General features: G+C 32.0%; 8 protein-coding genes and 1 long non-coding RNA gene across 18 annotated transcripts in view; 6 read left to right on the top strand and 3 right to left on the bottom strand.

Moving 5' to 3' along the window:
* The first annotated feature begins 171 nt into the window (after positions 1 to 171).
* On the top strand, positions 172 to 3,782 carry LOC117609090 (SET domain-containing protein SmydA-8). Of its 3 annotated transcripts, XM_034334986.2 has the most exons (10): positions 172 to 280; positions 367 to 465; positions 1,037 to 1,107; positions 1,335 to 1,554; positions 1,782 to 2,032; positions 2,109 to 2,276; positions 2,399 to 2,625; positions 2,701 to 2,911; positions 3,261 to 3,406; positions 3,517 to 3,782. In XM_034334986.2, exons 2-10 carry the CDS (start codon positions 448 to 450, stop codon positions 3,747 to 3,749), a joined length of 1,545 nt encoding a protein of 514 aa, XP_034190877.1. In that variant the 5' UTR covers positions 172 to 280; positions 367 to 447; the 3' UTR covers positions 3,750 to 3,782. The 3 variants fall into 3 exon arrangements, with proteins under 3 accessions (XP_034190877.1, XP_034190878.1, XP_034190879.1); XM_034334987.2 differs by lacking the exon at positions 172 to 280 and having other exon boundaries at positions 312 to 465; XM_034334988.2 differs by lacking the exon at positions 172 to 280 and having other exon boundaries at positions 336 to 465; positions 1,037 to 1,064.
* Positions 3,783 to 4,092: 310 nt separating this feature from the next.
* LOC117609089 (SET domain-containing protein SmydA-8) lies at positions 4,093 to 6,773 on the top strand. Its single transcript, XM_034334985.2, has 7 exons — positions 4,093 to 4,327; positions 4,549 to 4,744; positions 4,836 to 5,063; positions 5,141 to 5,425; positions 5,598 to 5,885; positions 5,963 to 6,173; positions 6,373 to 6,773. Exons 1-7 carry the CDS (start codon positions 4,248 to 4,250, stop codon positions 6,681 to 6,683), a joined length of 1,599 nt encoding a protein of 532 aa, XP_034190876.2. The 5' UTR covers positions 4,093 to 4,247; the 3' UTR covers positions 6,684 to 6,773.
* LOC143306038 (uncharacterized) lies at positions 6,096 to 7,160 on the bottom strand. The gene is made up of 4 exons (XR_013063356.1): positions 7,028 to 7,160; positions 6,767 to 6,948; positions 6,261 to 6,560; positions 6,096 to 6,187 (listed from the first exon to the last, which is right to left on the bottom strand). It is a non-coding gene; the product is annotated as an uncharacterized LOC143306038 (long non-coding RNA).
* On the top strand, positions 7,095 to 8,759 carry LOC117609095 (erlin-1). 2 transcript variants are annotated; one of them, XM_034334997.2, is made up of 5 exons: positions 7,095 to 7,252; positions 7,482 to 7,601; positions 7,702 to 7,891; positions 7,972 to 8,230; positions 8,302 to 8,759. In XM_034334997.2, the coding sequence occupies exons 2-5, from the start codon at positions 7,494 to 7,496 to the stop codon at positions 8,729 to 8,731; spliced, it is 987 nt and encodes a 328-aa protein (XP_034190888.1). In that variant the 5' UTR covers positions 7,095 to 7,252; positions 7,482 to 7,493; the 3' UTR covers positions 8,732 to 8,759. The 2 variants fall into 2 exon arrangements, with proteins under 2 accessions (XP_034190888.1, XP_034190889.1); XM_034334998.2 differs by lacking the exon at positions 7,095 to 7,252 and adding an exon at positions 7,258 to 7,389.
* On the bottom strand, positions 7,701 to 11,346 carry LOC117609093 (uncharacterized). The gene is made up of 3 exons (XM_034334993.2): positions 11,194 to 11,346; positions 11,033 to 11,103; positions 7,701 to 10,894 (listed from the first exon to the last, which is right to left on the bottom strand). The coding sequence occupies exons 2-3, from the start codon at positions 11,093 to 11,095 to the stop codon at positions 9,593 to 9,595; spliced, it is 1,365 nt and encodes a 454-aa protein (XP_034190884.2). The 5' UTR covers positions 11,096 to 11,103; positions 11,194 to 11,346; the 3' UTR covers positions 7,701 to 9,592.
* A 114-nt stretch (positions 11,347 to 11,460) lies between these two features.
* On the top strand, positions 11,461 to 13,265 carry LOC117609084 (ribosome biogenesis protein BRX1 homolog). Its single transcript, XM_034334969.2, has 4 exons — positions 11,461 to 11,709; positions 11,845 to 12,121; positions 12,206 to 12,561; positions 12,663 to 13,265. The coding sequence occupies exons 1-4, from the start codon at positions 11,467 to 11,469 to the stop codon at positions 12,945 to 12,947; spliced, it is 1,161 nt and encodes a 386-aa protein (XP_034190860.1). The 5' UTR covers positions 11,461 to 11,466; the 3' UTR covers positions 12,948 to 13,265.
* A 152-nt stretch (positions 13,266 to 13,417) lies between these two features.
* Positions 13,418 to 17,269, bottom strand: Ctl1 (choline transporter-like protein 1). Its single transcript, XM_034334968.2, has 12 exons — positions 17,047 to 17,269; positions 16,781 to 16,926; positions 16,306 to 16,697; positions 16,122 to 16,211; positions 15,583 to 15,722; positions 15,318 to 15,504; positions 15,111 to 15,242; positions 14,899 to 15,043; positions 14,670 to 14,810; positions 14,257 to 14,416; positions 13,951 to 14,172; positions 13,418 to 13,878 (listed from the first exon to the last, which is right to left on the bottom strand). Exons 1-12 carry the CDS (start codon positions 17,158 to 17,160, stop codon positions 13,726 to 13,728), a joined length of 2,022 nt encoding a protein of 673 aa, XP_034190859.1. The 5' UTR covers positions 17,161 to 17,269; the 3' UTR covers positions 13,418 to 13,725.
* Positions 17,270 to 17,277: 8 nt separating this feature from the next.
* Positions 17,278 to 20,918, top strand: Gmer (GDP-L-fucose synthase-like protein). Of its 3 annotated transcripts, XM_034334971.2 has the most exons (8): positions 17,278 to 17,425; positions 17,636 to 17,784; positions 17,861 to 17,975; positions 18,049 to 18,177; positions 18,239 to 18,452; positions 18,541 to 18,678; positions 18,760 to 19,043; positions 19,909 to 20,918. In XM_034334971.2, the coding sequence occupies exons 2-7, from the start codon at positions 17,648 to 17,650 to the stop codon at positions 18,993 to 18,995; spliced, it is 969 nt and encodes a 322-aa protein (XP_034190862.2). In that variant the 5' UTR covers positions 17,278 to 17,425; positions 17,636 to 17,647; the 3' UTR covers positions 18,996 to 19,043; positions 19,909 to 20,918. The 3 variants fall into 3 exon arrangements, with proteins under 3 accessions (XP_034190862.2, XP_034190861.2, XP_034190863.2); XM_034334970.2 differs by lacking the exon at positions 19,909 to 20,918 and having other exon boundaries at positions 17,279 to 17,425; positions 18,760 to 19,119; XM_034334972.2 differs by lacking the exon at positions 19,909 to 20,918 and having other exon boundaries at positions 17,414 to 17,553; positions 18,760 to 19,119.
* Positions 20,230 to 21,172, top strand: part of inaE (inactivation no afterpotential E) — a 58,445-nt gene continuing 57,502 nt past the window's right edge. The window contains exon 1 of one of the 5 annotated variants that reach the window (XM_034334963.2): positions 20,230 to 20,363. The gene's annotated coding sequence lies outside the window, so the exon portion shown is untranslated. Of the gene's footprint in view, positions 20,398 to 21,172 lie in introns of all 5 variants that reach the window. The other 4 variants (XM_034334961.2, XM_034334960.2, XM_034334958.2 and 1 more) reach the window with 4 other exon arrangements.

The raw sequence follows: 21,172 nt of genomic DNA, 5'->3' as shown, positions 1-21,172 counted from the left end.
ATATAAGACAAAATTCCCAAGACAAAATGGTATAGATGATACAATTAAAAATGTACAAAAAATTATGTTCTATGTATAAATTGTTTGCGAAAATGAAAAGAATACTTTTATTTTTCGACTATCCCGCGAACTTATCGAAATGCTTGGATGTTTCTGCACATTTCGAGATCCTAAAATAAACTGGCTAGCTTGATGCAAAGTCACTTATGTTTTCTACGCGAAGTCGAGACTCTTCGCGAAAGACGGTTGAGATCATTTCTTTGGCAGTGTTTGCGCATAGGTATATTTTTAATGAGACAATTGGTTATATATAAAGGACCGCAGAGATTCAATATTCAGTTCATTTGTATCTTTTCGTATTAGTAGATCACTGAATTAAATTCGAGCGCAGAGATCGTGCTGAGCAAAGCAATTCATTATCAACACTAATCGAGTACTTCGTCAACCATGTCTCAACAAAGCTCGGTGCGTTTTGAATTTTACTTATTAGAAGCAATTAAACTTATTAAAATAATTAACACAAGTAATGCCGTTTCTATAATTAATTTTTAATATGGAACAAAAAATATTTACCATCACTTTTGAACATCCAACCATATTGACCACTCTTCTTTTAATAACATTCTTGCATCTTTCTTCAAGTAACTTTTTTTTATTGTTCCTTTAAAAAGATTCATTTCTAAACTTTAAGTTGTTACTATTATTTAGTAGACTCATATTTATTATAATGTATTTTAATTTAATATCATTTTGCTATAATATATGATACAAGTTTTTACCAAACGTCAGTAGTACGTTGATTAAAAACATATAGGAGATATGTAATTTAAAACAGGTAGTAACATATAGTTCTTACGAAATCGATACACTAAATTAATTTATCTATGTATCTGCATAGCTACAGAAAATCTAGAACGATATTGTCTTTCATATTGTATTTATTGCATAAAGACAGTATCGATTAAGAATGCATAATAAGTTGGTTCATTCGAAAATAGATACACATTTAAATTTTGTTTGTAATCATTTCTTTCAGGGTGCTGCAGCAAAGTTGGAGGAGAAAAGTACGGAAAAGTATAAGATCCTTCAAAATGATAAAGTGGGAAGGTATAATATCCCTTTACGTAGGCAATCGGATACTCGTTTCTACATATATATTCCTTAAAAATTTTATATATTTTTGTCGAAATATTGCAAAACCATATCAATCTCCATTGCTTAAACGAATCAAAGTAAAAATTGAAGATATTGAAACTTTAATGGATATCTGGGTTCCCGATTGCCCATACGATAGAAGTTAGATCAATTTCCTAAAATTAATTTTTATTTTTTAGATATATGGTAGCAAATAAGCAATTAGAAGCGGGCGAAGAAATGATCACAGAGATGCCTTTTATCGTTGGACCAAAGGCATTCACTTATCCCTTGTGTCTTTCGTGTTATACACCGTGGCCTCCATCGACAAACGATAAACCGCTTTGTTCAAGATGCGGATGGCCTGTTTGTTCTACTGAATGTGAAAACCAACCGCAACATAAAGATTACGAATGCCAGGTGCGAAATGAAAAAAAATATATATATATATATTATATATACATACTGATCGAATTGAGTAACCTCCTCCTTTTTCGAAGTCGGTTAAAAAGCAATTAGCATATCATAATATCTTTGCACTTCGACTTTAAACTTTTTGAACATCTTCGTATATTTTCTATTATACGTGTAGAATCTGTGAGAATAGAGGCAAAAAATTAAAAAAAAATTATATTCATTATTTACAGATATTTGCACGGGCCAACGAAAAGTTCAACGTGCAAGCGGCCTTGGAAGAAACGAATGAGAATGGTGTCCCACAATTAGAATGTATAACACCATTAAGATTGCTCCTAGAGACAGAAAAGAATCCTGAGAGATGGAACAAGGAAGTGAAAAATATGGAGGCACATAATAAAATAAGAAGCCAAAAGGAACACTGGAAATCCGACCATGTAAATGTAGTAGAGTATTTAAGAAAACAACTTAAACTAGACAGGTATTAATATTCGACACAGTCCAAAAATATGATGTTAACAAGAATTTGTTAAATGTGATACACTAATTTGTTACAGATTCTCGGAGGAATTTATTCAAACGATTTGTGGAATTTTGGAAATCAATACTTTTGAAATTCGAACACGGAAAGGGTATAGTGCGAGAGCACTTTATCCAACAGTTGCTCTTATGAATCACTCGTGTGTCTCGAATACTTGTCATAGCATTTCACCGAGTGATTACAGGTAAATTACCTTTCTTTTAAAAGTCTTCTCAATTTCAATTTCTCGACCACGAAGTGAACTCGGCTTACAATTCTATGTAGCAGAAAAAAATAATTAGTAATACACCTTGATTTAATTTACAGAATACGATTGCGTACGACCGTACAAGTACCACCGGGTGGTGAACTCTATGGAAGTTACACTCATTCGTTACTTCCGACGATGCTCAGAAGAGAACACCTTCTCGAAGGGAAGCACTTTGCATGTGCTTGTCCAAGGTGTTCAGATCCTACTGAACTTGGCACACATATGTCTTCATTGAAATGTAACAAATGCGACAACGGAATCGTCCTGTCTTTAGATTCTTTAGGTACTGAAACATTATAATGATATTGCAGAAAATCATCAAGTCGAATTCCTTGCATACTATAAAAGTACTTTGTAGATCCCGACAGTTTATGGAAATGCACGCATTGCGAATTTACAACGTCGGGACCAGCCGTTCAGAAGGTGTTGCACATTATACAAGCAGAAGTCGATGCAGTGGAAACCATTAGCGGTGCCGATGGAGCTGATGCTATTCAAGAGAGAGAGAAGGTCATAAAGAAATACCACTCTGTACTGCATCCTCGCCACGCTTTTCTGACTATGTTGAGGTAAATTATCAGCCAACCCGTATCTAACTGTTGAAAATCTTGAGAAGGGGGCTATAACATTTAGACATTCTGTCACTTTTGTACAGGCCAAACGGTAAGAGTTGTCGAAAAAATTCTTGCGCTATTGCGTTTAGCGGGTCAAAATCTCAACGAAAGCCGAAAAAAATTTTTTTTTTGCCACTTCCGGTTTGACCGGAAATGGCCGAAAAAGGGTTGGCTTACAACAATACCAAGATTGGGAGAACTTTGTGTCCCTCCTAAAAATAGAAGGCTTGGTATTGCAAGAGTTAATGATTTTCATTCTATAACTATTCTAGTATGGTATAATTTGTTGCTTTAACTTTTTCAGGCACTCATTAACGCAAATGTATGGTCGCGTTGATGAATATCTCCTAGATGATTTACCGGACGTTGTATTAGAGCATAAAATCGATATGTGCAGGTTACTATTGCAAGTATTGGACGTCATAGAACCTGGTTATTCTCGTATAAGAGGTGCAGCTCACTTTTTATTATTCTTCATTGCTCTTTTTACTTTTTATTAAGATCATTGATTTACTTAATTAGATAATGACGTTTAATAGATATTTTTTCTGTTCTTCCAGGTATGACGTTATACGAGCTCCACGCACCGTTGTTGTTCACAGCAAAAACACAATGGAACGCCGGAGTGATCGACGAGGCTGCACTGAAATCAAAAATGATAGAAGCTTCAAACATTTTAAAAGAAGCAGCTACGATCTTATGCTTAGAGCCACCGGATACGCCTGAGGGCGAAATAGGTCTCGTTGCGAAAGAATCGTTAATTGAACTTGAACAGTCGATCAATAATTTATAAGTATTTATTTGTTAATAAACGAATGTGACTAATAAATGTAAAATATAAATAATTAAACACGTTTTATTACAAAAAATGATTTACCTATACATATGTATTCAATTAACAAATATTCCATCTTCCTATTTCGCTCGAAAATCCCCATTTTTTGAAGTTTAAAATAATGAAATTTTAGTTTACCTACTTCATCAAAATCAAAGGGAACAGTTTGATAGACAGGATGCTATAATTAATGAACATGTTAAAGAAACACGTAACATTGTATTTTCTAATACAATGCCCACGCATTATTTTGTAGCAGAGCACGCGCTACACTGACTTCTAATAATACAACGTATCGAGAGTACCAAAGAAAGACTCCCGCTACAACTTCCTGTATTTCGGTGTCAGTTACAAACTGTATGAAATGCACGATACAACGAGGCTCCCACGAATCTAAATAACTATAGTATCGTTTAATTGTAATTTGATTTTACTCGGGAAGAGTTCCAGTTAAATATGACTATGGAAGAGAAGCCGAAAACTAGTGCAACTCCTACATTAAAGTATAAAGTTGCTCGTTCAGAAAAATTTGGCAGGTACAATCATCAAATCGCAATCTTAAAAAAAAATAATAAATCTTTAAATCACACTTCAATACAATTGCAAATTAATATATTTAAAAGATTGTAATCCATGTAGTTTGAACAAGTCTTCAATGAATATTAAAGTAATGATTTTTAAGATAAAGTGTTACCTATTTTTTTATATTGTAAAATGTGTTTTGAGGTGCATCACTTATCTTATCACATTTCTAAAGATATTTGCAGGCAGCAAAAAATTTGCAAGCAGGTGAAGTGATCCTTCGAGAAAAACCAATCGCGGTTGGACCAATAACATCCAGCAATGATTATGTGTGTTTCGCGTGTCTGCGTTTGTTGCCTAAAATCAAGAAAGGAATACAATACCTTTGCTCCAAATGCAATGTCGCACCTTTGTGCGGCCCTGGTTGCGAGGTAATAAATTTCGAAAATAAATCGCACCTTTCGTTCGAATTTAAAATTAGAATTACAAATTAACATTGTTAACTACAATTTATAAATTTAGGAACAGTCGAAGCATCATACACCTTACGAATGTGACACATTTAAAAATAATAAAAAGCTATCATCAGATAACATAGGAGAAATAATTGGTATATTATTGCCTTTAAGACTATGGTTCCTAAATCAAACAGATCCAGAATTATGGAAAAGAATTGAAACCATGGAAGCTCATATGGATGAAAGGAGAAACACATCTGTATGGAGAGACAGAGAAATCAATGTTATAAACGTATGTAGGTTAAAAAAAAAAAAACGAAGAAAAAGTTTAACAATGTTCAGTAATGAAAACATCCATATTACAAATAGGTAATGAAAGCACTCCACTTGATTCCTGAAGATGATGCATCCATCCCGGACCATCTGCAACAGATGTGCGGAATTTTAGACGTGAATACTTTCGAGCTAAGATCTCCGGGAGGTTTGGATGGGCTTCTTTTGCGAGGTTTATATGTAGCAGCCTCTTTCATGGCTCATGATTGCAGAGGAAACACTCATCTGACTGTGGATGATGATTTTCAGCTTACTGTGTATGCTAGTTTACCGATCAAAGAAAACGAAGCGATTCTTTTTAATTACACATCGTCCCTTTTGGTTTGTGAATTTTGATGTTATTTTTATTTATTTAATTCTCTCAGCGAATGTCCACGGTTCTCCTAGTGCCCTTGTAACGGAAGTGTTCAATTTTACAATTGAAATCTTCGAATTTATGAAAAGTAATATCCTGTAATTGTATAAAAATACTGATTGATATATTCATTATTAGGGAACAGTAGGTAGAAGAGATCACTTGCGAGGAGGAAAGTATTTCGAATGTGAATGCTCATTATGTAGCGATCCCTACGAAATGGGATCCCATATGAGTAGTATTCTATGTCCACGATGCAGGAAAGGATACATGGGAATACAAAATCCATTGACGAGATACCCGTACGAAAAAGGTACAGCATGGCAATGCGACAAATGCAGACGATGTATCGGTGGTCGTCTTGTAAGAGCCACTATTAATATATCTAGAACACTGATTGATGATATGGATGATTATGATATCAAAGTTTGTATATGATCAACAGTTTGAAGATTATATCAAAATTTTTAAAAATTGATATTTCTTTGATAATCATATTATAGGGAATGGAAGCATTAACGAAAAAATTATTGGGATCCCTTCATCCAAATCATTTTCTAATGCTATCCTTGAAGCAGAAGTTACTAGCCGCGTATAGGAAAGAAGTGGCAACTCCAAATCCACAGAAAAAAATTATGCAACGAATGTTGGATGCTTGTAGAGAAATGTATAATGTGTTGGAGATAGTAGAACCAGGGATATCTCGGTTGAAAGGTAAACCCAATATTCTGAAAGCAAATAAAATTTATTGTAGTATTAGTGTGAGTACTGATAACGCGGCTCAATAGATATGTAGATTACCGATTGTTATTAAGCGTTTTTTATTAATTCTCATCAGAATCTACAATCTGTTTTCCTAAGTACCTCCATCTTTTGAAAAATTTAATTTTCATTTGTATTCTTAAAATTTTAGGAATAATGTTGTACGAAATGCATTTACCACTGGTACTACTTGCAAACCGCGCGTACTCGGCGCGGGAAATTTCTTCAGCGGAACTGGCCTCGCGCCTTGAAGAAGCCGGAAGTCTTTTAAAGAAGTCCTTAACGATACTCCTTTTGGAACCAGTGGACACACCCGAGGGGAAATTAGCTAAACGAGCTCTGCAAGAATTGAAAGCACTAAATCAAAATATAGCCGACGTTAAAACGATTACAATAGCTGATCAGAAATGTAGCCATGATAAAAAGAAACCGCAAAAAAATAAATCTACTAAGAATAAATGAACATGAAACGCTTAAATAAGCGTGTCAAGAAAATATTTGTTTCTATATACAATACTAATAATAATGATTTTTGCAGAAATTACCTTCTTTATTTGTTCATTAATTCATTGAAACTATTAATTTATTTAAATAATTTGTTGATAATCTTAGATTGATCTAATGTTATTCAGAAATTCTAAAATCCGTTATTATCCGATTTTGTAATTTAAATTCTCCCCTTCTTTTGTGGGCTACTGTATTTCAATAATGGCAAATCTGTAATTATCTGTAGAAATATTGCGGCATATAGGTAATTTATATATAAAAATATAGTTTTAATAAAAATGTAAACTTTCTTTTATTACTTTTTTGTATAAAGTTGTTGAACTATCTAATTTACGGTCAAATCCACAAATCCAATACACTGTGACTGACTCAGACTGACTGTGACCTAAACCACTATGGCAGCCGGTTGAAGCATAAATAGTGAAGTTTAAAAATATGGAAATAACGAAATTTTGTTATTTAAGAAACTAAATTTGCAAATTTATTATTTCTTACACAGTATTTTACTTTTGTAAAAAAAACAGGTAATGTTTTGACTATGAAATTTTGTAATATAACCTCCATGATACCAACATGAATAAACTAAGAAAATGAGTTATTGCTATTTTATCAATAAAATTGTACAAACTTGTTAACGCGTATTGCATTGAATTCATCAAATGTAATTTATTCAAATAAATATGTAGATGCATGAAAGAAATGATATATATTAATTTTGTCATTTTATAAATCTAATTTTTTTGTTCATTTTAGCACACAAGCATTATGTTTGATCAAAGTATAATTGGGATATGCTTTTTCATCTGCTTAGCAATAGTCTTCAACTTTTCTTTACACCGTATAGAGGAAGGTCATGTTGGTGTTTATTTTAGGGTAAGTATGTTCACTCTTGAGTGTAAAATGATAAAAATTTGTAAAAATATATACTTATTTTATATGTATATATTTCATACGTATTAATTATGTAACATAGGGTGGTGCACTGCTACCCCAAGTAAGTAATCCTGGATTTCATATGATGATACCTTTATTGACCACATATCGTTCAGTTCAAGTCACGTTACAAACAGACGAGGTAAAGAATGTACCATGCGGTACTAGCGGTGGTGTGATGATCTATTTTGATCGTATAGAAGTTGTAAATGTATTAGATGCAAATAGTGGTAAGAATCTTATCAGTTATTTATATAACCAATTAATGAATTATCTCATTATTTATCAACATACTTTTCTGTTTGTACAGTTTATAATATGGTGAGAAATTTCACAGCAGATTATGATCAAACGTTAATATTTAATAAGATCCATCATGAATTAAATCAATTTTGTTCTGTGCACACATTGCATGAAGTTTACATAGATCTGTTTGATCAAATAGATGAAAACTTAAAAACTGCTCTTCAAAAAGACTTGAATGACTTAGCACCTGGTTTAAGCATACATGCAGTTAGAGTTACCAAGCCTAAAATTCCAGAAACTATTAGAAAAAATTATGAATTAATGTAAGTATAAATCTAAGTTCACTACTCTTAATTAATTTAGTACTAGTACTGATGAGATTATATTATTATAGGGAAGGAGAGAAAACAAAGCTATTAATATCTACGCAACATCAGAAAGTAGTAGAGAAAGATGCAGAAACTGATAGGAAGAAAGCTGTTATTGAAGCAGAGAAAGAAGCACAGGTAGCAAAGATTCAGTTTATTCAGAAAATTATGGAAAAAGAATCTCTACAACAAATAGCATCTATTGAAGATGAGATGCATTTGGCAAGACAAAAGAGTCATTCTGATGCTAATTATTATCAAATGAAAATGCAGGCAGAATCAAATAAATTACTTCTCACTAAAGAATTTTTAGAACTAAAAAAATATGAAGCACTTGCACGCAATGCAAAGATTTATTATGGTCAAGATATACCAAAAATGTTTATGTATGGAGGCTGCTCGAATGATCCTAGCATAGGTTCCACTGTAGATGTTCAAGAGTCTATAATGCAATGAATGGGCAACTCTTTTTTTTTTTTTATAATGCAATGGTTATTTTAGTTAATTCTAATATGCATTAGATGTTATTATAACGATTGTAACAGTGTTGAAAAATAATAACTATACCCAGATACTCGGTAACATTTTATTTTAATCAATGTATGTGTCTGTAATTGCTCTGATGTCAAATCTTATCAAATTCACTAGAATTTTCTAATAAAACTATTACTTACAATCTTATTAATACTATATTCAAATTTTCCATTACATCTACATTTATAATTTATGTTAATTGAGATATGATAACTAACAATATTGTATAATTTCCTAAAAAGTGTATAAGTCAAAATAAATCTTAAATTTGATTCGTTACTTTGTTTACTTTTAACAAAATTCTGACCTTATTGTCGAACACAATACATAATTAAATTAAAAATTAATTTATCGAATTTATAAATTGTTTAAATGACAATTAATTAATTTAATTTGTGTTTGAATATTTTAAATGATATATTTTTACTATGACTGAAGCCAGTGATGCCCTGCGAGCCTTGAAACTCCCACTCCGCTAATCACTTCCCATACGGGGTGTAACAATAGTACGATTGAGTAGGAAGAATACAGAATGATACACGTGAGTAAAAAACCGTGCGCGTCTGCACACGTTCAGTATGTGTATGTTTAATAAATATTACACAAAAATGTCCATATATATATACATTGATGCGTCATTTACATGATATTTACAAGAAAATGTACATTAATGCGCTATTTACATGATATTTACAAGAAAATGTACATTAATGCGCTATTTACATGATATTTACAAGAAAATGTACATTAATTTACAAAATATTTATACACAAAAAAGTATATTTAAAAATCGATGTCACTGTCGGAGTCATCGGATTGGTCCACCCACTCACCACTTTCGTCCAGAGTACTATCTGTAATCTGGTCTAGTTGGCAGAACCTGTTTTCCTCCTCCGTTGTGTGGCGAATAAAATTCTGCCACGACTCGGCGGACACATTTTCCACGGCTTCGAGTACTAATGCGTGGACATCAGACAGTTTGCACGTTGTGTTTCGCGCCCTTACATACTCTTTGATTTTTGCCCATGCTAACTCGATGGGGCTCAGCTCACAGTGGTAAGGGGGAAGGCGTACCACAGTATGTCCATGCTGCTTGGCGTATTCATCGATTACGTATTCATATCGCCTTAGCTTGCGCGATAATTGTACCAGCTGCGCTTTGACATACTGTGGTTCTACCTTTTCCCCCTTAGCAACTAGCCACGTAATAATGTCATTTTTCTTCCAGCTCATGGTGGGATATTTCTCCAATTTCGTACTATGGTATGAAGCACTGTCCATAACAATAACCCCCCCATCTCGTAGCATGGGCAAAATACTGCGAAACCAGTCGAAAAATGTGTCGCTGTTCATTTCGTCGTGGTAGCCGGCAGAATTTTTCTTCGCCTCAAAACAGAGGAGGGCTCCAGGTACAAACCCATCCGATGACCCGACGTGACCTATTATTAGCTGTTTTCCTTTGTTAGCGGACGCCGGTATGACCCTGGACAGGCTCCTTTGTTCCGCGTTTTCGGGGCAGGTAACAGAAGTGTCGACCCGAAATTTTCGCCTGACATCTCCCGCGTTAACCCACGTTTCATCTAAGAAGTATATCGGGCGTTCTTCGGAACGATATTTTTGTATCTGCTGTATGTACCGTTGCCTCCAGGCGACAATATGTTCTTTGTCGATCAGTGCGCTATTACGCGCGCGAACGATGTATTTAAATTCTATTCGTTTCAGTAGCCGGTATAACGACGATTCGCTGAAACTGGGGAGTTCGGGATCTTGGTTCACGGCTTCCAAAATTTTTCTCACGTTTGGAATTTCGCGCCGGAACCAAAATTCATGCACCTTCCTCCTTATGGCCAGTATGTCTTCCTCGGACGTCTTCTCCAAAATATTCATGCGGGGTCTCTTCTTATTTGGAGATTTAACCGTTCCTGTTGATTTATACTCGGACACAGTCTTGGAAATTGTCAATTGCCCGATTCCAGTCTGTTTGGATAGTAATTGTATGAGAGGTCTATACTTCATTTCTGGATGCTCCTCCTTGAGACTTTTGTATAGATCTACGATCATCATTTTCTGAGAAGATTCAACGAACTACAAAAAGAACAAAGTATGATTTCAAATATACATATTTTATGTAAAGAAAAATGAAATGTTTCGCACTTATGGTATCGAAATGCCGAAAATTTAAAAAATTTATTAAAATGATATATCTTCATAACACGAGCTTACTTTTCCCGATGGATTTCTCTTTGTTGGAGACGCACTAGACGGTCCAGGACCTTCTTCCTCCATTTCACACACTTTTTAAACGAAAAATAAATACAATAAAATAAGAAATATAAAATAAATACAATAAAATAAGAGATAAAAAAGATAAAAGAAATACTTACAAGAAATAATTCAATACACAAAGAAATACACTACGCAAAAAAATACTACTCCGACAAAATATTCTGTAGCTATTCGTTACACACTCCAAATCACCAAATGATGCACATTTTCACGTCGATGTACCGCGTGGAGACGCCTCAGCCACAGCGCGACGCTGTGCGGAAGGGTATGGGAGTGGGAGTATCGCCAATCAGGGCGAAGATGCGCATGAAAGAATGAAAACTGGTCTTTTCTGGTCTTTTCGCAGTTATGGATGGTTATGGACTGTGGTAATGGCAAGTATAGATGGCGCTCGTTTTCGAGGCACAAATTTAAGGCGTGTTCAGCATGGTTCAGCAACACGTGGTATAAATTGCATTTTTAACCTTAAATTGAAAAATCGTTATTGTATTTTAACTATGACAGCCAAAAAGCAATTAAAACGTAAAAGAACGGAAAGTACAAACAAGGAAAATGTACCAGAAACAAAGATTTTACCAGCAAAAAGAATGTCGGATGAACCACCACCAAAGAAGGTTACAAACATTTTTATTCTATCCTAATGGAAAAAGTACTTAAAAGATATTAATCAGTATTTTTAAGTAAGATTGAAACAGAGTATTGCTAATAACTATTATATAATTCTCATTTAATCTCATTTAATTGTTTAGGTAAAATGGATTAATAAACAGAGGGTATTAGTATTTGCTACCAGAGGAATCAGTTTTAGACATCGTCATCTTATGGATGATATAAAAACACTTATGCCTCATCATCGTACTGAATCTAAAATGGAACGTACTAAAAACTTACAAGTAATTAATGAAATGTGTGAGATGAAAAATTGTAATAAAACAGTATTATTTGAAGGCAGAAGGAAAAAAGATCTATATTTGTGGTTTTCTAATATTCCTACAGGACCTTGTGCAAAGTTTCTTGTTGAAAATAGTAGGTATTTTATTTTTTTTTTACAAAAATTTAATAAACCATAATTAATGTTATACAAGTAATTTAGTAATTTGTTCATTATAGTCTATACTATGGGAGAATTAAAGATGACTGGAAACTGTTTAAAAGGATCTCGGCCTTTATTATCATTTGATGAAAATTTTAATACAAAACCACATTATAGTCTGTTAAAAGAATTGCTTGTTCAAATATTTGGTGTTCCTAATCATCATCCTAAAAGTCAACCATTTTTTGATCATGTATATACATTTAGTGTATTAGATAATAGGATATGGTTTAGGAATTTTCAAATTTTGACTGAAGATGGTGGTTTAGCTGAAATAGGCCCAAGATTTGTATTAAATCCAATAAAAATATTTGCTAACAGTTTTGGTGGAGAGGTACTTTGGGATAATCCAAACTATATTTCTCCTGCTAAGGTATGAAATAATTTAATTTTTGTTTTAGCATTAACAATATGTGTTATAATTAAAAATACTGTATATACTGTAAAAAATATATGATTTTTTTAAAATTATAGTTCCGACAATCTATAAAGAAAAAAGCTGCAGGTAAATATATAAACAAGGTAGAACAGAAAACAGCGAAAGAACTTAATAAACCAAAAGAATCTTATTCATTAAATCCAATGGATGAAATATTCCAAAGTGATCCATTAGAAAAAGCATTAGAATTGAAGGAGAAAGAAGTGGAAGCGTCAAAGAATACCAGTGAAACAAAAAAAGTAAAAAAAAGTTTTAAAGAAAAAAAACATTTAAACAAAAAAATTGGAGTAACGAATTCTAAAAAGAGAATTAAAAAATAGAAAATTTGGTGTTGCATAATAATGTTTATGAAAATTCTCAATTTTTCGTGGACAATCAATTTTTATTTATCGTTGTCATTACAGTACATGTAATATTACAAATACAATTATGCTTGTGAGATTAGCAATTCGTAATTTATGTTGCATACACTTACAATTGTACAATTCAAATACTGAAAAAAATACTAAAAAGAAATATCTTTCTTTCTACAAAAAGCAGTTAAGTACTTCTTAGGCTGGTTTTATTTTATAAAAATATATGTAGCTAAAATTTAAAAAATACATGATTAAACTTTGTCTTTTGTACACGTCGGAATTTTATGAAGTCTTCATTTAAGTGTACTATATACTTACAATGTAATTAAAGAAATTATGAAATATAAATATTGCATCCTATGAAATATTTAAAAATATTAAAACTATATTTATTATATTTTTCAAATCGGTTTTCAAAAACTTATATAATAATGTTAAACTATAATATGATACATTATTATCATTACTTTTGTACAGTTTTAAAATTCATTGGACTAATTAAACATAAAAATCCTTAAAATGTTAAAATTGCAGTTGTTATTCTATGTTAAAAATGAAAAATATTTTATATGAATATATGGCAATACCGTTTAAATCTTACAGAGTTTGTTAACAATATTGATCTAAGCCATTATATAAGCATGATTTCTAATTAAAAAACAAATGTAGTAAAATGCGTAAAAAAGTATATAAAAAGTGTACAAACGTTGGAAGGGAAGTCAGTGTTTTAACACTGTTGTACTTATGTGTTCATTGGTGTTAATTCATGTGCTTGCTGACCATTTACATTATTACTAGATCCAAATTGTGCTAAGGCAGACTGGCGCCATTTTCCGTTTTCACCGTGCAATTGTTTGTCTTCACAGATGCAAAGAAACAAGGTATCAATTACGGTCTAAAATCAAATACATCAGTTAGTAAATAACGCACATAATTTACATCGGTAAAAATTGTATGCAATATGTACCTCATAAAGGGAAATAATACTGTGAGCAATGAAAAATGCAAAAACGCAGGTGACAAAAATCGGAGCTGCGTAAAAGTATAATCTGGGATCTTGTTTCATAAATAGTAATCCAATACTACCAGTAGCAGCTGTCACAAAACATTTACCCAAAAAGAGAATAAAATCTCCTACTCCATTAATTACAGCTATTTGTAAAGCATTACTAACAAGTGTAGTGAACGCCTAAAATAACAATAAATATAACTTTTCTTTTTTTGTACATCACATTTCATAAAAATAAATCTTTTATGTTAAAATATAACATACAATTCTTGCAGCATTACAAAAATGTGTTCCTTCAATGGCAACAACAGTATATGCATTATGATTCATATACCGAATAAATTTTTCTAAACAATAGAAACAGCATATACAACATTTTAGGCCACACTGAGCACATGGAGAAGTTTCTTTGCTTTTCTCAAATCTATGAAATACATATGTTGTAAATTATACTGGAAGAAATTTTATGTGTATATATGTGCATGCGTGTATACATGCGAGATGTTCAAAAAAATTGTACTATCTGAAAATTGCAAATTCTTTATGCCAAAACAAATGGAAAAGTTTTGTGTCGCAGCTTTTAAGACGGTATAGGATTTTTCGATTTGATTTAGCATTTCATTTTCAGGCAATGCAACTTTTTTAGGACATCATTATTATATTTATAATATACATACTTAGCATATAGATATGTCAAAATTAAACGGGGTAATTTAAAAAGGGTTATTAAAAAGGAGCCACAAGCAACAGAACCTAAATGGTACATAACTAAATTTCCTATAGCAGAGCATACTGGAGAGGTACTAGCATCTTTCCCTCTGAAATAGTAAACATTACACATTACATAAATATTCTAAATCTATTATTTTATGTGCATATCTAAAAACTAATTTTTTATACTAATACCTAAAATACCAATGAGCAACAGCTCCTGCTATAACCATATCTTGACAAGAAACAATAAATTCAGAGGTCCATATTAATCCTATAATATATACCCACCACATATATTTCACCCAAGTTGAATCCACATATTCTACAAGGGTGAAAGCTGAAATATTTAAAACAAATGGTAACAATCGCTAAGTTAAAAGGAAAAAAAATGATAAGTATATTACTTTTAAAAGAATTCAGTGAAAAATCAAATTTCTTTTCTTCGACAAATGCACTCTTTTCCCCAACTGAACTCAAATTCAGGGGATCAAATATGTGGTTCTTGTACATTTGTACAGATTTAGTTCCAGGATAATCTGTAATTTGTAGTCATATAAATGTAATTATTATTATTTCTATTATACTATTAAATAGAAAATTAGAGTACTTACTAGCTGTTGCAAGACAAAGAATTACAGTAACCCAAAAGGCAAAAAATAATATTAAAGCTGCAAACGTCAACAAAGGTTGGAAAAACAGACCTGGTAATTCCGCTAAACATTTTGCACTTTCTTTGAATAATGCTGCCATAAATGCAATACGTTTACGTAATATAGTTAATAGGAACAATAAAATTACCTGCACAATATTGTAACTATTTGTTAAACTCAAATTTGAATGAATAGTAAAATTCATAATAAGCTATTCATTACTTACAGTTATTACTGTTGCAATAATAGAAAAGGCTAAGAATGCTCTTTCATTTCTAACAGATTCCTCTAGAAGCTGATTTGGATCAGTTTTATCTAAAGTTCTTTTAATTTCAATGTATGTCCACCATAATAATGTACTACCAGCTGTAAAATTCGATGTAAATTATGTTTCACTTAATTACAGGTCAAATTCTTTTATACATTATAAAATGTTTATAATGAAGTTGCAACTTTTTAAGTCATTAATCTAAATCAGTATTTCAGACAATACCATCAGTTCTATTACATGTAGGAAAATACTTTTATTTCATATTTCAGTAATTTATTATTAATAATACGGGTAATGTAGATGTTTAAAGTGCTTTTATCAAAGTATTTTTCAAAGGGGGTTTTCTGTCTTGCAAAGATACTATAATCTCTCCTTCTAATTTTACCTGAATAACATAATTCCCAATAAAAATCATTATATAATATTATATACTACATTCTACAAATATACATAACATAATAATTATAATCTTTTTTTTTTCTTAAAGAACTTACCAATAGTTGACACACTAACAAGAATCATTACAATCCATGTTACTATACTTGCCAACAAGTGAAATATAGCAATCATAAAAAGAGACAAAACTGAAACAAAATATGTAGAAATTTGTTATTTCGCTTCATATTATGAAGTCATATTTGGGCAATGTTAAAAAAACAATAAAAGAATATGCCATACCAAATGCTAGAAATGACAGAGATAAAATTTCTCTCCATGTTTTATATAAGTCTCCTAAAATTTGTTCAATAACATCCCATGAATTAATTAGACCATACAAGTTTGAAATGATAGTTTCTCCTACATCTTTAATAGCTTTAGGAATGCAACGATTAAGAACTGGTATACTCTTATATACTGGCAACTCAGGACAGGAGCCTGTTTTGTTTTTTCTATTTCCATTACTACATGCACTGAAGTCATTTCCAGGTTTATCATGACAAAGCTGTGATCCTGTTTCTTCATAAAATTTACATATGTCGTTCATTGTTGTTATAGTCCTGTCTGGACACTTTTTTACACAAATTTTTAAAGACTGGGTAACATTGTTTATGTCCAAAAAGAACAAGTATCTAAAATCATAGAGATGATAAAAGTTTTTGATAGATTTTCATAAAATATATATGGATTAAATGATAGTCTTAATTATACTAACGGTTTATCGCTAGTATCTTGCCCAGAAAGCTCCATACTACCAAATTTTGGATTAATTTTCATTCCACATGTATTTCCAAAGCTATCATATCCATTTATGAGTCTTACAGGATTACCATAAACCAAAGAAAAAGCTGCTATTAAAATCTGCAAAATAATACATCTGTTAATTATATTGGATTTAATATAAAAATATTATATCTTAAATATATAATTTATGATACTTGTTTGTTAAGATATGGAATTAATGCATAAAACTATACACACCATAAGAAACCAGAACGCTATGAAGCAGCAAAGCCAGAAAATATCTGTGCATCTTCGTACACGTGTTGGATCAGGTCGTTGTTCATCATCATCATCTCCTGAACAACAAGACATTTTATACAAATTTTGTTATTGTCAAAACAAGGCGCTAAAAACCACCGAGTCGATTTCGATTTAGGAACTACTCCCTCTGCTAAATTACCCTGAAGTTTGTAGTGCCTATCACTGACTACAGAGTAGTCACTGTGCCTATTTTGTATGACACCAAACCAACCGCTAGATGACACTGCTTGAATTTTAATTTATCAAATGTTATCGACACGACATAGCAAAGTGAAAAGTTGAATTTTATAATACAATAAAATATTTTAATATTTATGTAAGTTTCTGAGTATTTGTTACTTGTTATACCTTCGTATAGATGATGTTTAAATCTGTTTGAAGACTCATAAAATAACGCTATAAAATCTGTAGCTTAGAAACAGTTGTTTCTTCATACAGGGATAGGTTAATTATATATATAAAAACATATAAATATATATATACACAACAAGATTTTTACATCTAACAGATTTCTATTTTTGTTTAGATTTTATGAAACATGTCTGAAAATAAGAAGATCATACTTGTAACTGGTGGGACAGGATTAGTTGGCAAAGCTATTCAAAATATTATTGAAATAGATAAAAATGAAAATGAAAGGTGGATATTTGTAGGTTCTAAAGATGCAAACTTATGGTAATTTGTTATTTTGTTATTAATAGTTAACAGATTATTTATATAACCAGATCAAAACAAGACGTTACATTTTCAGCGATAAAGAAAGTACAAAAAAATTATTTGAGAAACACAAGCCTACACATGTGATTCATTTAGCAGCTATGGTTGGAGGTTTGTTCCATAACATGTCGCATAATTTGGATTTCTTGGTAAATAAAATTAATCCCAGGTAATTAATACATTATTATGGAAAGAACTAACGTGTATGTTATAAATTTTTAGCGTAACAATCTTCAGATGAATGACAATGTGTTACAAACTGCTCATGAAAATGGCGTTGTTAAAGTTATTTCATGTTTGTCAACCTGTATATTTCCTGATAAAACAACATATCCTATCGATGAATCTATGGTAACATAATAACATTTTAACATTTTCTTTTATATTTCCTCACACTATTCTTCTTTTTTAGATTCATAATGGACCACCTCATCCATCAAACTATGGCTATAGTTATGCCAAGCGTCTAATAGACATAGCAAATAGGGGTTATTATGAACAATATGGTAGACTCTATACAAGTATTATTCCATGCAATGTATTTGGTCCAAATGATAATTTTCATCTTCAAGCAAGTCATGTTATACCAGGCTTAATGAGAAGACTTTATGATTTAATAAAAGATGGTATAATATATTATTATGAACATTTTTATAAGTTATTCATTATTTTATAGTATAGTTCAGAAGCTGATATACTTTTTTCCTTTTTCAGGAAATACAGAAGATAAAACATTTACTATATTAGGTTCAGGAAAACCTTTAAGGCAATTTATTTACAGTTTAGATTTAGCTAAGTTAATAATATGGGTGTTGAGAGAGTATAATTCTGTAGAGCCAATTATATTGTCAGGTATATTAAAGAATTAATTAATGCTCATATAACATGTTATTTCTAAATGTTTTTAAATAACTCTCTTTTTGCAACAAATAGTCGACGAGTCTCAAGAGGTCACAATAACCCAAGTAGCTGAAGCAATTTCAAAGGCCTTTAATTTCAAGGGAAAATTAACATACGATAGATCTGCAGCTGATGGACAATATAAGAAGACAGCAAGTAACGCAAAGTTGCGAAAATATTTACCAGATTTTCAGTTCACACCATTTAATCAAGCCATTCAAGAAACTGTCGATTGGTACATAAAAAACTATGATCGGGCGCGAAACTAAAGGAAGGTGTTCAAATATTCCATTTGCAGTAAATCTGGCTGTGCGAAAGTAAGAAAAATATCAATTTATTATTATATTAAATTTATATTAAGATCCTTACAATATTAAAAGGTACATAACTGCATTTTTAATTATTTATGTAATTATTTAAAATAATTACGTAACAGAAGATTGATAATATGTTACCTAAACTGTACGTTACTTCCATTAGTATACTTTAAAGAGTAATGGCGAGCATTAAACAGATGTTACTGACATAAATAAAATATATTTTTAGAATAAATCTTCAATAAATATTAGATATTTTGTTTAGGCAAAAAATTTTCTAAAACTTACTCGTCCTAAAATTATTAAATAAACAAAAAGTATTTATTTTTTCTTAAAATTATTAGAATTATAATTACAAACCTTTCACGATATTTACTTTTACTTATTATTATCAAGATCACTACTTGATTTACGTATTTAAAACAATTTTAAATTAAAAGAAAACGGTATGAAGATGATATTTTAATCAAGGAATTAAAGAATAAAGATCTTCTATCATAGTTTAGTTGAAAGGTGTAAGACTGATTGGTCGGTGATATGCGCGACGATTATCGCGTGAACGAGGTGGAGCGTCGACGACGCGACGCAGCGTCTACCGCACAGGAGGCGTCGCGACGCACGCGCGTCTATCAATATAAATTGAGCGCTTTACGGAGCGCTACATGGAAGGTGCACGGTGGCTTAAATTCGGTGCTCAGTCGCGCTCGAGGTGGCTCACCTCGACGGTCGCGTAACGTTTGCGTTTTTCATTTACGATGTATTCCTACTCGCGACGCGACGCTTTTTTCGGCACGTGGTGCACCTTCACCGAGAATAAAATATACCTTCTGACAGGATTACGTAACAGTGGGTATTTCTTTTAAAGGGAAGAATGATGATAGGAGTGAACAGACACGCGTTGCGGTATCGCGAACGGTAACGCCGGCCGATCGGCTTTACTGGAAAAGTTCGCTATTTAGTGTCTGAATTCTGCAAAAGATATCTGAAAAACCATCCGTACGATTCCCATCCAGATTCTGTAACATCCGATGAAACATAGGAGATGAAATTCAAGGAAACTTGTAATAGAAAGACCGAACGTACTCACGAAGAGTCGTCGTTCGATGCGGTAAAACTACTTGCTAGGTGTCCGATGTAAAATACCCTGACACGTGTTAACTGTTTTAATTTCGTTAGCGAGTTTCATGACAGAAAAGTGGTTCGATGTACGCAGCGACCGAAACAAACGGTGAGGCAAACTTCATCGAAAATAGTGATACCGTTTGCATTGATTCAAATGGTAATTTGTTATTCCTTCCATCGAATGAAACGCGTTAAGTGGTGAGCATTAAGGACTCGGTACTTCGAGTAAGTAGTAAGTATCACTATTTGGGGAGACGTTGATAATTTAATCAATATCGATTGGGAGTTCAAACGTGGAGAGGAATTAGCTGTTAAGACTGGTTTTAAAACATTACATTAAATAAATTTGGAATATTTACCCACTTCAAGCTTGGCTTTTGCTTTAAAATTTTACTCTTAAAGCAGTTACGATTCGCGTAATCGAAAAGTTACATCCTTTTCCTTTCAAGCTTACTCGCGACGAACAGATCGTTTGTTAGATTTCATTCACGCTATCTAAACGAGTTTCTGGCAAAAAATATTTCTGTGGTAAAAATATTTCGCCCCTCGTGGATGAGATCCGCAAACTTTCAACTTACAGATAAGAATATTTTCAGAAATGATTTTGGAAACGTTTCACTACTTAAAAGTTTCAACGATCTCTGAAGAGTTTTAGGGAGTTTGGATCACTTACGTACGAAGTGTTACCACTCGAATCGTATAGAGTAGTCGAAAGGAATAATTTTTTCGTTCTTTTTTTTTTTTCAATACAATTCTGGAATTCAGTTTCGAGTTCATTTCCGGGCAATTTTTATTATTACGGTTTCTTCGTCTTATTTTGTTTCTGCTTTTCATTGTTCTACAATGCTCATTCTTCTCCGGAGGGTGGCCAAATAATACTGTGAGATCGTAATTTATAATGGATCCGGGAGACAATGTCCTTTATGACGGATGAACTATTCGTTAATTTCGTCTCCGGCAATAAAACAAAAGAAGAAGAAATATAGAAAAATCTGATCGTGAATTGT

The sequence above is a fragment of the Osmia lignaria genome, chromosome 14, assembly GCF_051020975.1.
Source record: "Osmia lignaria lignaria isolate PbOS001 chromosome 14, iyOsmLign1, whole genome shotgun sequence".
NCBI classification, from domain to species: Eukaryota; Metazoa; Arthropoda; class Insecta; order Hymenoptera; family Megachilidae; genus Osmia; species Osmia lignaria.
This window is presented reverse-complemented; position numbering and strand designations above follow the sequence as displayed.

Coding starts and splice junctions, on each gene's coding strand:
- Ctl1 (XM_034334968.2), bottom strand. CDS start 17,160: ATGTCTTGTTGTTCAGGAGATGATGATGATGAACAACGACCTGATCCA. Junction 15,505..15,582: donor TTATTGCAACAGTAATAACT/GTAAGTAATGAA, acceptor AATATTGTGCAG/GTAATTTTATTGTTCCTATT. Junction 15,243..15,317: donor TCTTTGTCTTGCAACAGCTA/GTAAGTACTCTA, acceptor TACAAATTACAG/ATTATCCTGGAACTAAATCT.
- LOC117609084 (XM_034334969.2), top strand. CDS start 11,467: ATGGCAAGTATAGATGGCGCTCGTTTTCGAGGCACAAATTTAAGGCGT. Junction 11,710..11,844: donor ATGAACCACCACCAAAGAAG/GTTACAAACATT, acceptor TTAATTGTTTAG/GTAAAATGGATTAATAAACA. Junction 12,562..12,662: donor ACTATATTTCTCCTGCTAAG/GTATGAAATAAT, acceptor TTAAAATTATAG/TTCCGACAATCTATAAAGAA.
- LOC117609095 (XM_034334997.2), top strand. CDS start 7,494: ATGTTTGATCAAAGTATAATTGGGATATGCTTTTTCATCTGCTTAGCA. Junction 7,602..7,701: donor ATGTTGGTGTTTATTTTAGG/GTAAGTATGTTC, acceptor TATGTAACATAG/GGTGGTGCACTGCTACCCCA. Junction 7,892..7,971: donor TGTATTAGATGCAAATAGTG/GTAAGAATCTTA, acceptor CTGTTTGTACAG/TTTATAATATGGTGAGAAAT.
- LOC117609089 (XM_034334985.2), top strand. CDS start 4,248: ATGACTATGGAAGAGAAGCCGAAAACTAGTGCAACTCCTACATTAAAG. Junction 4,328..4,548: donor CGTTCAGAAAAATTTGGCAG/GTACAATCATCA, acceptor ACATTTCTAAAG/ATATTTGCAGGCAGCAAAAA. Junction 5,886..5,962: donor TGGATGATTATGATATCAAA/GTTTGTATATGA, acceptor ATCATATTATAG/GGAATGGAAGCATTAACGAA.
- Gmer (XM_034334971.2), top strand. CDS start 17,648: ATGTCTGAAAATAAGAAGATCATACTTGTAACTGGTGGGACAGGATTA. Junction 17,785..17,860: donor TCTAAAGATGCAAACTTATG/GTAATTTGTTAT, acceptor TTACATTTTCAG/CGATAAAGAAAGTACAAAAA. Junction 18,178..18,238: donor ATCCTATCGATGAATCTATG/GTAACATAATAA, acceptor CTTCTTTTTTAG/ATTCATAATGGACCACCTCA.
- LOC117609090 (XM_034334986.2), top strand. Junction 2,626..2,700: donor CCTGTCTTTAGATTCTTTAG/GTACTGAAACAT, acceptor AGTACTTTGTAG/ATCCCGACAGTTTATGGAAA. Junction 2,912..3,260: donor GCTTTTCTGACTATGTTGAG/GTAAATTATCAG, acceptor TAACTTTTTCAG/GCACTCATTAACGCAAATGT.
- LOC117609093 (XM_034334993.2), bottom strand. CDS start 11,095: ATGGAGGAAGAAGGTCCTGGACCGTCTAGTGCGTCTCCAACAAAGAGA. Junction 10,895..11,032: donor AGAGAAATCCATCGGGAAAA/GTAAGCTCGTGT, acceptor TTCTTTTTGTAG/TTCGTTGAATCTTCTCAGAA.